The sequence below is a fragment of the Protopterus annectens genome, chromosome 10.part0 (assembly GCF_019279795.1).
Source record: "Protopterus annectens isolate FY-2018-M chromosome 10.part0, PAN1.0, whole genome shotgun sequence".
Taxonomy (NCBI): domain Eukaryota; kingdom Metazoa; phylum Chordata; order Ceratodontiformes; family Protopteridae; genus Protopterus; species Protopterus annectens.
The window spans coordinates 398,428,415-398,439,993 of NC_056744.1; the positions used below are offsets into that span (position 1 = coordinate 398,428,415).

The following is an 11,579-nucleotide window of genomic DNA, read 5'->3' on the forward strand; positions in this document are numbered from 1 at the left end:
GTCTTAAGTATTTTTCTAACTTATATCCATTGTGAATAATATTCAATCAAATTAATTCATCATAAGAACATTTTATAAGTATAAAGTAACACGTAATCATCATGAACGCTTTCTAGCTGAAATTGTTAGTAAGCCGTTAGCACGTTTCACATTTTGGGAATGGAAGGTTGAAACTTTGGATGTGCATGTTTTGGAGCAATACAGGTGGAAAACGGTCTGCCAAACATGGCTGATACCTTGAGGTATATAATACATGAATATCAAAAAATGTACTTTACAAGTTTATGCTGATATCATGTGCCTAAAAATTATGTACAACATGAAAACAGTTTAGTCTTCTGCAAGAGATTCTGCTTCTACCACCTCCATATTGTATACCTTTACAGGGAAATATAGGCATTTCATGCAAATATTCTTACTGTATAAAGTACAAGGCAATATTCATTCATTCTGTCAAAAGTTGCAAGTTTCACAGATAGAACATTTCTGCTTGGTTTAGTGCATTTCCTTTTCACCTCCCTTCCCTCTATGAATTGCATTTTTCCTCCTTAATCTGAAGGCAAATGACCGAGTTTGAAATTGAATAACCTGTGACATAAGGTAATTTAGGATCATGAAATGGCAAAGATAAAACTAATAGAAATATATACTAAAACTATACCAAGTGGCAAAATAAAAAAACACACTAATAAAACACACACACACACACACACAACACACAAAATGAAGAATATAAAAAGAAATGTCTGCTGCTGAGTGTTTTAGTTTCAAAGTGCTACTGTGCATTTTATGGATAATCTGAGATGAAGATCTGATATAAGTTGTCAAGGTGGTCTGTATAGATTTGAAAGGAGAACCAAAAGGAATACTAATGGATTCAAGCTGCCTACAGAACAATACATACAAATGCCATACAAGGTGTTATTACTATATAACTAAGTAAATATGAAAATGTTAATTTTGCAGCCAAAATGTTCCAAAATACCACTTTCAAGTAGAAGCTTTTAAGAGCAGTTGTCTTCAATACATGCATTGTTATATATTGTTAGCCCAAAATGTACAATGCATGTATGTAGTATAACAGAAAAATAACTGTAATGGAATTGTAATAAAGAAATTGTGACACTAGAGGGAGCCAAAGGTCTAAGGAAATGTGTAAAGTTGTCTAGCACTTGAAGTTATGTGGATGCCTTAGGGATGACTGAAAAATAATGTCTTGAAAAGTTTTTGTTAAGTCATGACTTTACATGCTGAAAGAACCAATCACAAGGCAGTCCCCCACCCCCCTTGGAAGATATCTGTTTCCCCTCATCAGCTACTCAGAGCTTTTGCATTCACTTTTCTTCTACTTACAGACAAGAACAAGAACAGCTTATTTGTAGAAGCTGTCCCTGCTGGTTCAGTGACAACACAGACTGCCTAAAAAACTTTGGGAGAAAATATTCTTTCTTCAAGAAAGCACCCCCTGCAATACTTGCTGTTTGGATTTCCAGTTTGAATAGTTTCTGCATACATTCTAGCCAATGAAATTAATGAGTGGACAGTTTTTGTCACTGATAGAGGACTAAGTCCCTCTACTTAAGCACAAAAGGCTTTTGACCTGGCATGCCAATGATGAATTTACCAGCAAAGAGGTTGTTCTTGCCATATTCTGTTGTAATACTAGTGTTGTTGTCTTGTGGCTGTGCCCAAGATGCCACTGAAGAAGATGAACAAGGCACAGATGTAATACCAGAAGGGGCATCTACTCTGGCATTTGTTTTCGATGTGACTGGCTCCATGTATGATGATCTGGTGCAGGTTATTGAAGGCGCTTCCAAAATCCTGGAGACTTCCTTAAACAGGCCCAAGAAACCTCTGTATAATTTTGCTTTGGTTCCATTTCATGATCCAGGTAAGTTAACAACTGTTGTGATAGCTTGTGCATTAAATGCATTCCACAAGGTAATTACTTCTCTGTCCTTGTTTAACTTCTTATGCATTAAGTTTTGTGAAACTGTGTGTGCTGGCTTGATTGGAAATAGTGATATGAGATAGTCAGTTCCTGTGTACACTTGCGCTCCCCTGCTGCAATGTTAACAAAAAAAAGTATTAAAACAGCAGCTGTATATACATTAGATGCCCAAGGTGTTAGTGGTTCACACATTTCTTTCATGCACTGCATTCTGTCCTAAGAGGAGTACTTAAGTTCAATTTGAATGATAAACAGTATCTTAGTATCTTTATTCCAGCTCTGTTATCTACACTAACCCCCCTCCTCCGTTACCTAAGAGTCGGGGGCACCATGGACTGCAGGCACTTATAGTACTTTAGAATGCAGTCCTATTTAAGATAGTATAGTGCTCAAAGTGACAGCAACCCCTTCTGTTTAAACCAGAGCTTTATCTTAATAAGAATGTATGCAAATACAGTAATTTGTTACAGTACAACTCAGACAGGAATTTTCAGAATTATAAAGTTAGAATGATAACTTCTCATCTAGTTTGGGCTGATCAAACGACTAAGTAAAGTGCCGGTCATGCTCCATCATGCACTGAACTCCACTGACCCTTACAGGCTGCTTTGTCTGAAGTTAGGAAAAAAAAAGCAGTTTTACATAAGGTTTGAACATCTTCTGCATATGTATGTATCTTTTTTTTACAACTAGATAGATGGAGTAAGTGGCTTTTTTATCCACAGCACAGACAGCTAGCTAAATACTTACAAAGTAAAATACAAATCGAAAATTTAAATCAAATCAGATGCACAGATGATTAACAGATGTGCAATGATATTTATCCAGTCGTACTGTAAATAATTTATAATTAAGTAATTAAGGCAACCCAGGCTGTGTATGTATGTATGTGCACACGTGCAAGTTACACACACACACACACACACACACACACACACACACACACACACACACACACAAAAGCAATATGTTACTGTGCTGTAAATGTACAAAAATGAAAAGTATGCAACACAGTGGCACTGTAAGTTTCACAGTCTGCAGTTAGAGATGTTTTGAAAATTATTTTTAGGATATGGATTCTGTTTTACTCATTCTGGTAGATTGTTATTTTAAAGAATGTAGGCTGAATTTATGAACAAAAGATTTTTTGTTAAAGTTTATGTAGTTATAGAGATAAATGAGATGACAGAATCAGAACTGAAATAGAAGAAAAGTGTGTCTGGAAACAGAATGCACTAGATTGGAAACTGAAAAACTAAACAAATCTGGAAGCAGTCATATTACTTGTAACTTCTGCCAGAACAAAAACTTTAGAATATGAATATTAACGACCAAGAATGCCATGAGCCAGACTGAGACAAGAAGTGTTTGTCCTTTGATTATACCGGCATTTGTTCCCAAATCATGTCAAACAGTTATTTTTTCATTCTCTCACCAGATCTTTAAATAGCATTATGATAACTGTTGCCAGATTTCAAGAATAACAACTGGCACAGCTCAGGCAGATATCATTCCTCAAACTATGTTGTTAGTGATTTACCTTACATTTTGCAGATGTAAAAGCCTCAAGAGGAAAATTTATGAAAGGTGCAGCTGTTTTTAAGAGTATTACATTTTGTGTAAAGGGAGTTTGAGTGCAAACGAACAAAAACTAAATTTCACTGACAATGAATCTGTGTGTGGGTCTGTATATGAATGGGATTACAGAAGGGAAGTCAGGAGACCCTGTAGGGTAGGAGTCTGAATGGGATTACGGAAGGGAAGTCAGAAGTCCCTGTATGGTAGGAGGCACTGAAATTACAGCTTTAGCCAAACACTACAGTTTCTGCTATTCTGCATAATCACAGAATTAATGATGAGTTATGATGTCTGTGTCTCTGACCTTCAGATCAAAGCCTGAAGGACAGTAATTTTTCATCATACCAGTACATTTTTACACATTTACCTAACTGCAATGTGTCATTTATTGGTTTATTTTTTTCAACACAAAGTGAATGTATTTTTGAAGTTACAGTCATGGTTTGTGAAGTGTAGTCAGTCACTTGTTATATTTTATTATAATGAAATTATAAAAAAGGGGATTTTATGAATAAAACAAAAGTAGTAAATCAGCATGCAGTTTATGTTAAGTACTCTTTAGGTATCAGTCCCTTCTGTCATTCAGCTGGTATTGTCTGTTACTTTGTTTTGGCTTTTACTGGAAATATCACTTGGTTATGATAATGATGGCTCTAACAAATACATAAAATTATTAAAAGAGCCTACACTTTTTTGCCTAACAAACCCGTTGACTTCTCTGACATTATTGCCAATAATGTCTGGGTACTACATGGAAGATGGCTTGCTGTTCATGGCCACAGCAGCTTATTCACTGAGGCAAGCTCTCATATGAGGACAGACATACTGAGTTATACTTAAAATGACTTACTTAATTTTGCAAGGTAACAATGGAAGACCATATGTATGTCTCCAAAGTATGCAACAGTCCAGAGGGTTTAAGATCTTTACTTGGAAGTGTTTGCATAAGTACTTTTATACCCCAAGCAGATTTCAAAGAATTTTTCCTCACGTTGTATGTGTTGGAGATGTGATAGGGAAGAAAAGGGTAACTGGGAATGTGTTTTGGGAGTGTAATGAGTTGGCAGAGTTTAAAAATTCTCTTTAAAGTACTCTGTCAGAAATATTTAGTAAGCAAATGGCTGTAAGGATATGATTTTTTTAACTGGGACACAGGATCTGAACTGGCTAGACATAGCAGGGCCTTCTTTATTAAGTTTAATTATGTTGGCTGCCAAAAAACTAGAAAATGGAAATCAAAGTCTGATATATATGGATCTACTTTATATAACTATAAAACCACTTACTTGAAAGTCAGAACGTCGAGACCACCTTAGCGAAACGGGACATTATCGAACACTCAGAACATCTCAATTTCATTCCAGGAAACTAACCACTTGTCCACCAACACAATAAAAAAAAATGAAGCAAATCAAACCCATGATGCCCCCCACACACCCCAACTAAATATACCAACTCCGAAGTCACACTATAGCAGAGAGCAGGGCAAACTTCAACATGGTGGCCCAGTGGTTAGTTTTCTGGATTGAAATTGTGATGTTTCGACTGTCTAGATGGTTGACATCTGTTTAGTTGACAAAATTTAGTCAGTTAAACAGATGGCTGACATGTGTGCGGAGTTGTACAATATTTGGGGTGTAAGAATATGCTGTTTCCCCGATATTGTGTGATATCAGAGTTGGTACATATAATTAGCAGGAGGGGTGCATAGGGGCTTGCGCCCTGCAAAAAAGCTATTTTTATGATTTTTTTTTAAACTTATGTTTGCATGTGCCAAGATTGTTGCTCGGTACATGTGTAGTGTGGTGCTGATGAGTGTAAAGTCAACATTTTCTGGTGAACATTGTGAACATCAATGTTGGGGTCATTATGAGACACACACACACACACACACACACACACACACACACACATATATATATATATATTTTTTTAATGTATATATATATATATATATATATATATATATATGTGTGTGTGTGTGTGTGTATATGTATATATATATATATATATATATATATATATATATATATATATATATATATATATTACACACACACACACACACACACACACACACACACATGCACACACACACACACAGATGGTCAACAGATGTGTGAGATCAACAGTCCCTGGGGTAGGTTGATATGCCCTTTCCCTGGGGATTGTTCAATCTCAGAATTACTATATATAAATTAGCAGAGGGTGTGTGGATTTGCAGGTATTTTTGTTGGCATGTCCCAAGGATTAGCCTCAGAGCAAATATAAAATCTGAAACTGCACAAACTCAAGAAGAGGGAGAAAAGATACAAATGGCAATGTTTATGGAAGAATTAAATATGCCAAGGTTAGAGGTAGATAAGGCTCAATCAGTAACAGGACAGGAGGAGATGAGATAAAAATGGTGACGTACAACCAATCTACAGGAAAGTCTCCAGAAATAGATGGTATTCATGTGGAAGTTTGGAAGTTAGGATGGAAAAAAACTGATAAAAGATCTGGAAGGTTTTGTTTAACAGTATTTTAAGAGGAGAAGTACCACCATCCTGGAAGAAAGCAGTGGTAGCTGTAGTACCTAGCGAGAGTAATGATCCATCGGATCCAGCTTCATACAGGTCCATTTCAATAATAAATCATGATTAAGTGTTTATGTCTGTAATGGCTAAAAGAATGGTAAAAGTGATGCCAAAATTGACAGACATGGATCAGTTTGGTTTTGTGGAGGGGAGGCAAACATTTGATAGAATTAACAGAACACCGATTATCCAGAGGGAAGAAGAATGTAAGAAAATACCAGTGTTGTTGTTGGGTTTTGATGCAGATAAAGCATTCAACAGAGTAAGGTGGGACTTCATGAGCAGGGCAATGGAGCATTTACTTTCCCTTATAAAATTATAAGGTTGATTAGGAGTATTTATGAGTGATCAGAGGCGAAAATTAAAATGGGTGGGGGTCCTGTCTGATAAAGAGGAATCGAGCAGGGGTGTTCTCTTTCCTGTTTGTTATTTGCATTATATTTAGAACCACTGTCAAAGAAAATAAGGGACTCAGACATTCAAGGACATAATTGGTATGGTAGTCATGAAAAGCTGGCTCTGTTTGCAGATGATGCTATTTTATACCTGACAAAACCAGAAAGAGACATTACAGTATTGTGGAACATTTTAAGACAGTTTCAAATCTTCTCAGGATACAAAACTAATGAAGCTAAAACAAAGGCTTTAGTGGTAAATTATGTACCCACACACAAATTGGTCCAGCAATATCCATATTTATGGGGACATGATAAAATGAAGTATTTAGGAGTATGGATTAAAAATGATTCCATTGTGGCAGCTAAGGATATGTGGGAGGAGACGTACACAGCCTAAAAGTTAGAATCCAAGCATGTGCCAAACTAGTGACTAATGGTATCACACACACTGGTCCCACAGAGACAGCAAACCTGCTGGCTGACAGATCTGGTGAAAATTTCACTTCCTTATCATCTCCAAACTTATCACAAACCTTGCCCCCAACTCCCACCCCCTACCCTACATATCCAATGAACACACCACACCAAACGATACAGACAACTTAACACCCACAAACTTCATCACAGTACACATCTCAGGGCTTCTTCACTGAACTCTACTACAACACAAACACAACAACACCAAACAACACTTTTTTTTTTCCTTTCCCACCCCCTCCACATCTCTGAGCATGACCAAACTACCTAGACCCCTATATTTCCTCTAAAAAAATATATAGAGAATTTCTCTTTTTTTTCTATCCTTCTCCTATTTGGTTTTTAATATATAGCATAAATGGATAACATGGATAAATAACATCCCTATGGGATGTACATCTCCTTCTTAAACATCCCTCATCACTAACCAATCGCTGGCGTACGAACCACCTTTTGCCACTTCTTTCTTCTTCTGATGATGGGTGGCAACTGTTGAAATGCAGTAGTGAATCTCCTTCCTCTCCTTCCTATAAATGATACTTGACAAACCACACCATCCTAATGATGATGATGAAAAATTAATACTGTCCTTACTCCAAGTATGGTGGGTAAACAAAAAAAGTAGTAGTCCCCCAGTAGTAGACAAATTGAATTGCCTCTTCCTCCTCATCACCCCCACAGGATGAGCAAATCATCAAGAAATCTATTGTAAAGTACTATTTTGAGTGAAATACTGATGAATGAACAGGTCATTAAAGCCTTGTCTAAGGGAAAATCATAGCATCTATGGGATCAGATGGCATCCCTGGCTGTCTTCTAAGCAAACTAAAACATGAACTAGCATCACTATTAAGTACCCTAGAAAATCACAATGTACCCACAGGCTATGTTCCTGCGGAATGGAGAACAGCAGTAGTTATTCCCCTCCACAAAGGTGGCTTAGCAACAGACTCAGGGAATTACTGACCCATAAGTATGACCATCCACATCTGTAAGCTCATGGAACGTATCATCATGGACCTCATAAATAAAGAAAAAGGCAACCTCCAAACCCTGCATCCAACTCAATTCAGCTTCAAGGGCAGATCTTGTCTGTTAAAACTTGGTGGATTTCTCCAAAGATGTGACCAGGGCCATTACCAAGGGCAAATCTGTGCACACAGCATACCTTGACTTGGCCAAGGCCTTTGACAGAATCCCACACTCAGGCATTACTGATAGACTTAACAGAGCTGTCACCAGTGGGGTGCCACAAGGGTCAGTGCTGGGCCCCCTACTGTTTGGTATATACTTCTCAGAAGTTCAGGCCCAAACTAAGGGGCTAGGGCTAACCAAGTCTGCGGACGACTGCATACTGGGTGCAATTATCGAATCCCCAAATGATGTCAGTATATTTCATTAGGGTCTTACTCAGACGAACAACTGGTGTCTTAGTCACATTCTCTAAGTAAATGCAAAGAAAGGTATCATGATTTCCGTTAGTAAAAACAATGTCCCTTCACACTATCAAATTAAAAACAATACTCTATGTACCTAAGATTCTCGGCTGGGCTTGGGAGTGCCTTCTTTGCGGAGTCTGCATATCCTCCCCGCGGTTGGGTAGCGTTCGAAAGACATGCGTGCGTAAATGGGTGTGCCTTCGTTGAAGGTTAGGCATCGAGCTGGCACCTCGGCATTTCATAAAAATCTACTGCCAATCATTAGGGGACCGGAGTTCCGCTGTGGCCAAAAGACAAACAACAACAACTCTATGTACCTAAGAAGTGGTAAGGGATCTGGGACCACACGTATACTGCAACTTTAACTTTGACCATCATGTGTCTACTGTAGTAAGGCTTTCTATGTAGCACACTTGATTAGCAAAGGCATTGCCTCTAGAGCAAAGGTGGCTATGACCCTCTATACTCATCACTAATCAGGCTCTTAATTGAGTATAACGTCCCTTTTGGCATGTACTGTTCAAAGCATCTGCAGCACCTTGCGATACCTCAGAGGTTCCTACCAAAGAAGATCAAGGGACTCCAGCATGTGCATTATACAGACAGACTACTAAAGTCCCTGTAACTATACTCAGTATCATATAGATTTCTTAGGGGAGACTTATGCCTGGCTTACAGAGCAATCTCGAACCCAAACCTAATGAATTTGCTGCACACCGTAAGTCAAAGAGGACTAAAACTACCTGTTCCAGGGACCTAAATATGGCCTGCAACTTGAATAGGATGTGCTGGAGGGACAGATTTGTCTCCCAGTGACTGCTGCGTCTTTGGAATAGGTTGCCAGTTCAAGTGATGCAGAGCACCTGTATGGCACTGTTCAAAATCTGGATGAGTGAATGGGGTACCTTAAATTCATACCAGGGATAGCGCCCACAACACTCCTGGATATGAGCAGTCATGACTAAATACAGTCCTGGGTATTGACTAGGGTATCTGTGGTATTACATTAGGATGAAACGGCTACACTTGAAATGACCAACGAGTCGACAGCCTAGTAATCTCCTATGATCCTGTGATAATACAAAAACTGTGAAACTGAAGCTTTGTTACATGGATATGGATAGTAAGATATAAGCAATTAAAATGATTTTAGTTCCTTTAGTTTAGTAGGTCAGGCATACTTTTATCAACCAGAGGAGAAGTTGTGGATAGCAATTAAAAAAGAGCTGAAGGATTTTATCTGGGAGGGGAAGACAACAAGGGTCAAGTGGGATAAGATGATTCTTCCAACAGAACAAGACAGACTAGGATTACCCAATTTGAAGGGGTATTTTAGAGCAGCGTTAAGGCTATTACACATAGCACAAGCAGAAAACTATAATTGAAAGTCAAAAGGGATGATGATGATGATGCAGGGGAGAAGCTCAAAAAACAAGGAGAGACTGGGATTTTGGATGCAGACCCTTAAGGAAAATGACAATAGTCATACAGATTATTATATTCATAAAGTAGCAGACAATATTTTAAGAGCTAAGCCAGCACAGAAAGGGAAAAAGGAGATTCTGCCAATAGGGATGACTGCAGTTAGGGATAGAGACAATAGGCAAGAGGGAACTGGAATGTATTGCAGAAAACTGGCAAAAGATCCAATGTATTGGGAACAATTAACTAGAAAGGGAAAGGTAATAGAATGGGAAGACACCAATAATTTATTTGGACTGCAGGTTAGAGATTGCCTTCCTAATCAAGGACTGATATCACAGTATAGGCAAACAGAAATAAATAGGGGGGCCCTAAATGAAAGACCAGCACTGGTAGAGTTTTTAATATAATCTAGAACACAAGCTGCCATTAAAAAATGAGTAATTAGTAGAGGATATAAAATATTGCATGATAACTATAAGAATCAATCAGATTAGAAAGGATTAGGAAGAGAGATTGTATAAACAATTCACAAAGAGACAATGGGGGATATATATATATATATATATATATATATGTCTCCCAAATATGCAATAAAGTCTAGAAGATTTAGGATCTTTGCTTGGAAGTGTTCACATAGATATATACTCCAAGTAGACTCCAGAGAATTTTTCCTCAGGTAGAAAGCAAATGTTGGAGTTGTGATGGGGAAAAAAGGAGGCAACTGGGAACATATTTTCTGGAAGTGTAATAAGTTGGCAGACTTTAAAGATTCCATGCAGACTGCTCTGTCAGAGATACTTGGTGTGCAGACTGGTGTTACTAAGGAAAATTTTTTTTTTTGCGCTACCATACAGAATCAGAATTTTCTAGACATAGTTAGGCCTTGCTGAGTCTAGTTGTGGTGGCTGCCAAAAAAGCAATTACTAGAAAATAGGAATCAAAGTCTAAACCAACTTTACTAGAAGTAGTGAATATAGTAAGAGAGATAAAACAACTGGAATTGGTATCTTTAGAAAAGGGAAGGAGCAAATTACAGAAAAATGGGAATTGTGGGAACAATACATGCAGAGGATGAATGAGGTTTAAAAGAAGGCAGGAATTGAATGAGCTATGTAATACTTAATTGCCAGTGACTAGATAGATTGTAAATGATGTATATGTTTGCAATTACAGTTGTCAAGGGGGTCTGTGATGTATAATGTTTGCAACTAAAGTTTTATCAATATGGTTTGTTTTTCATTTATACGAATATAAGATTGCCTATATCATATGTGACCATTTAATAAAGATGTTTTGTTCAAAATAAATAAATAAATAAAACATTCTGAGCCTCGACCACCTATCTGGCAACAAACAGTAGGGCTCACACTGATAGCTTAGTATAAGCTTACAGAAGCAGAAAAAAGGGTGTTGAATGAAATGCCAACCTCCGAAAAATTTATGGTAGAATCAAGAGTAGAGAATGCCATTAAGAAGGGAATAATCAGCTGGGCTTATAAAATACTACATTGCAAATGTATAAGTCAGTCAGCGGAGGTAGGGAGAGATTCTGTAAGAAGAAACAATACAGAAAATTATAAGGGAACAATTGGAGTAAATTTGCCGGGCTCCTAAATATGCAACAAAAACCTAGAGTGTTTAGGATAGTTGCTTGAAATTGTCTAAATAGATATTTATACTCCTGGTGGGCTCCAGAGATTTTTCCACAAGTGAAACATGGCAGGTAGAG

At 37.6% G+C, this 11,579-nt stretch overlaps 1 protein-coding gene across 1 annotated transcript in view; it reads left to right on the forward strand.

Annotated features, from left to right (window-relative positions):
- Positions 1-1,361: 1,361 nt before the first annotated feature.
- HMCN1 (hemicentin 1) overlaps positions 1,362-11,579 on the forward strand; it is a 5,606,893-nt gene continuing 5,596,675 nt past the window's right edge. Inside the window, exon 1 of the mRNA XM_044085314.1 lies at positions 1,362-1,894. Within this exon, the coding sequence (XP_043941249.1) occupies positions 1,606-1,894 (289 nt within the window). The 5' untranslated portion in view covers positions 1,362-1,605. The remainder of the gene's footprint in view (positions 1,895-11,579) is intronic.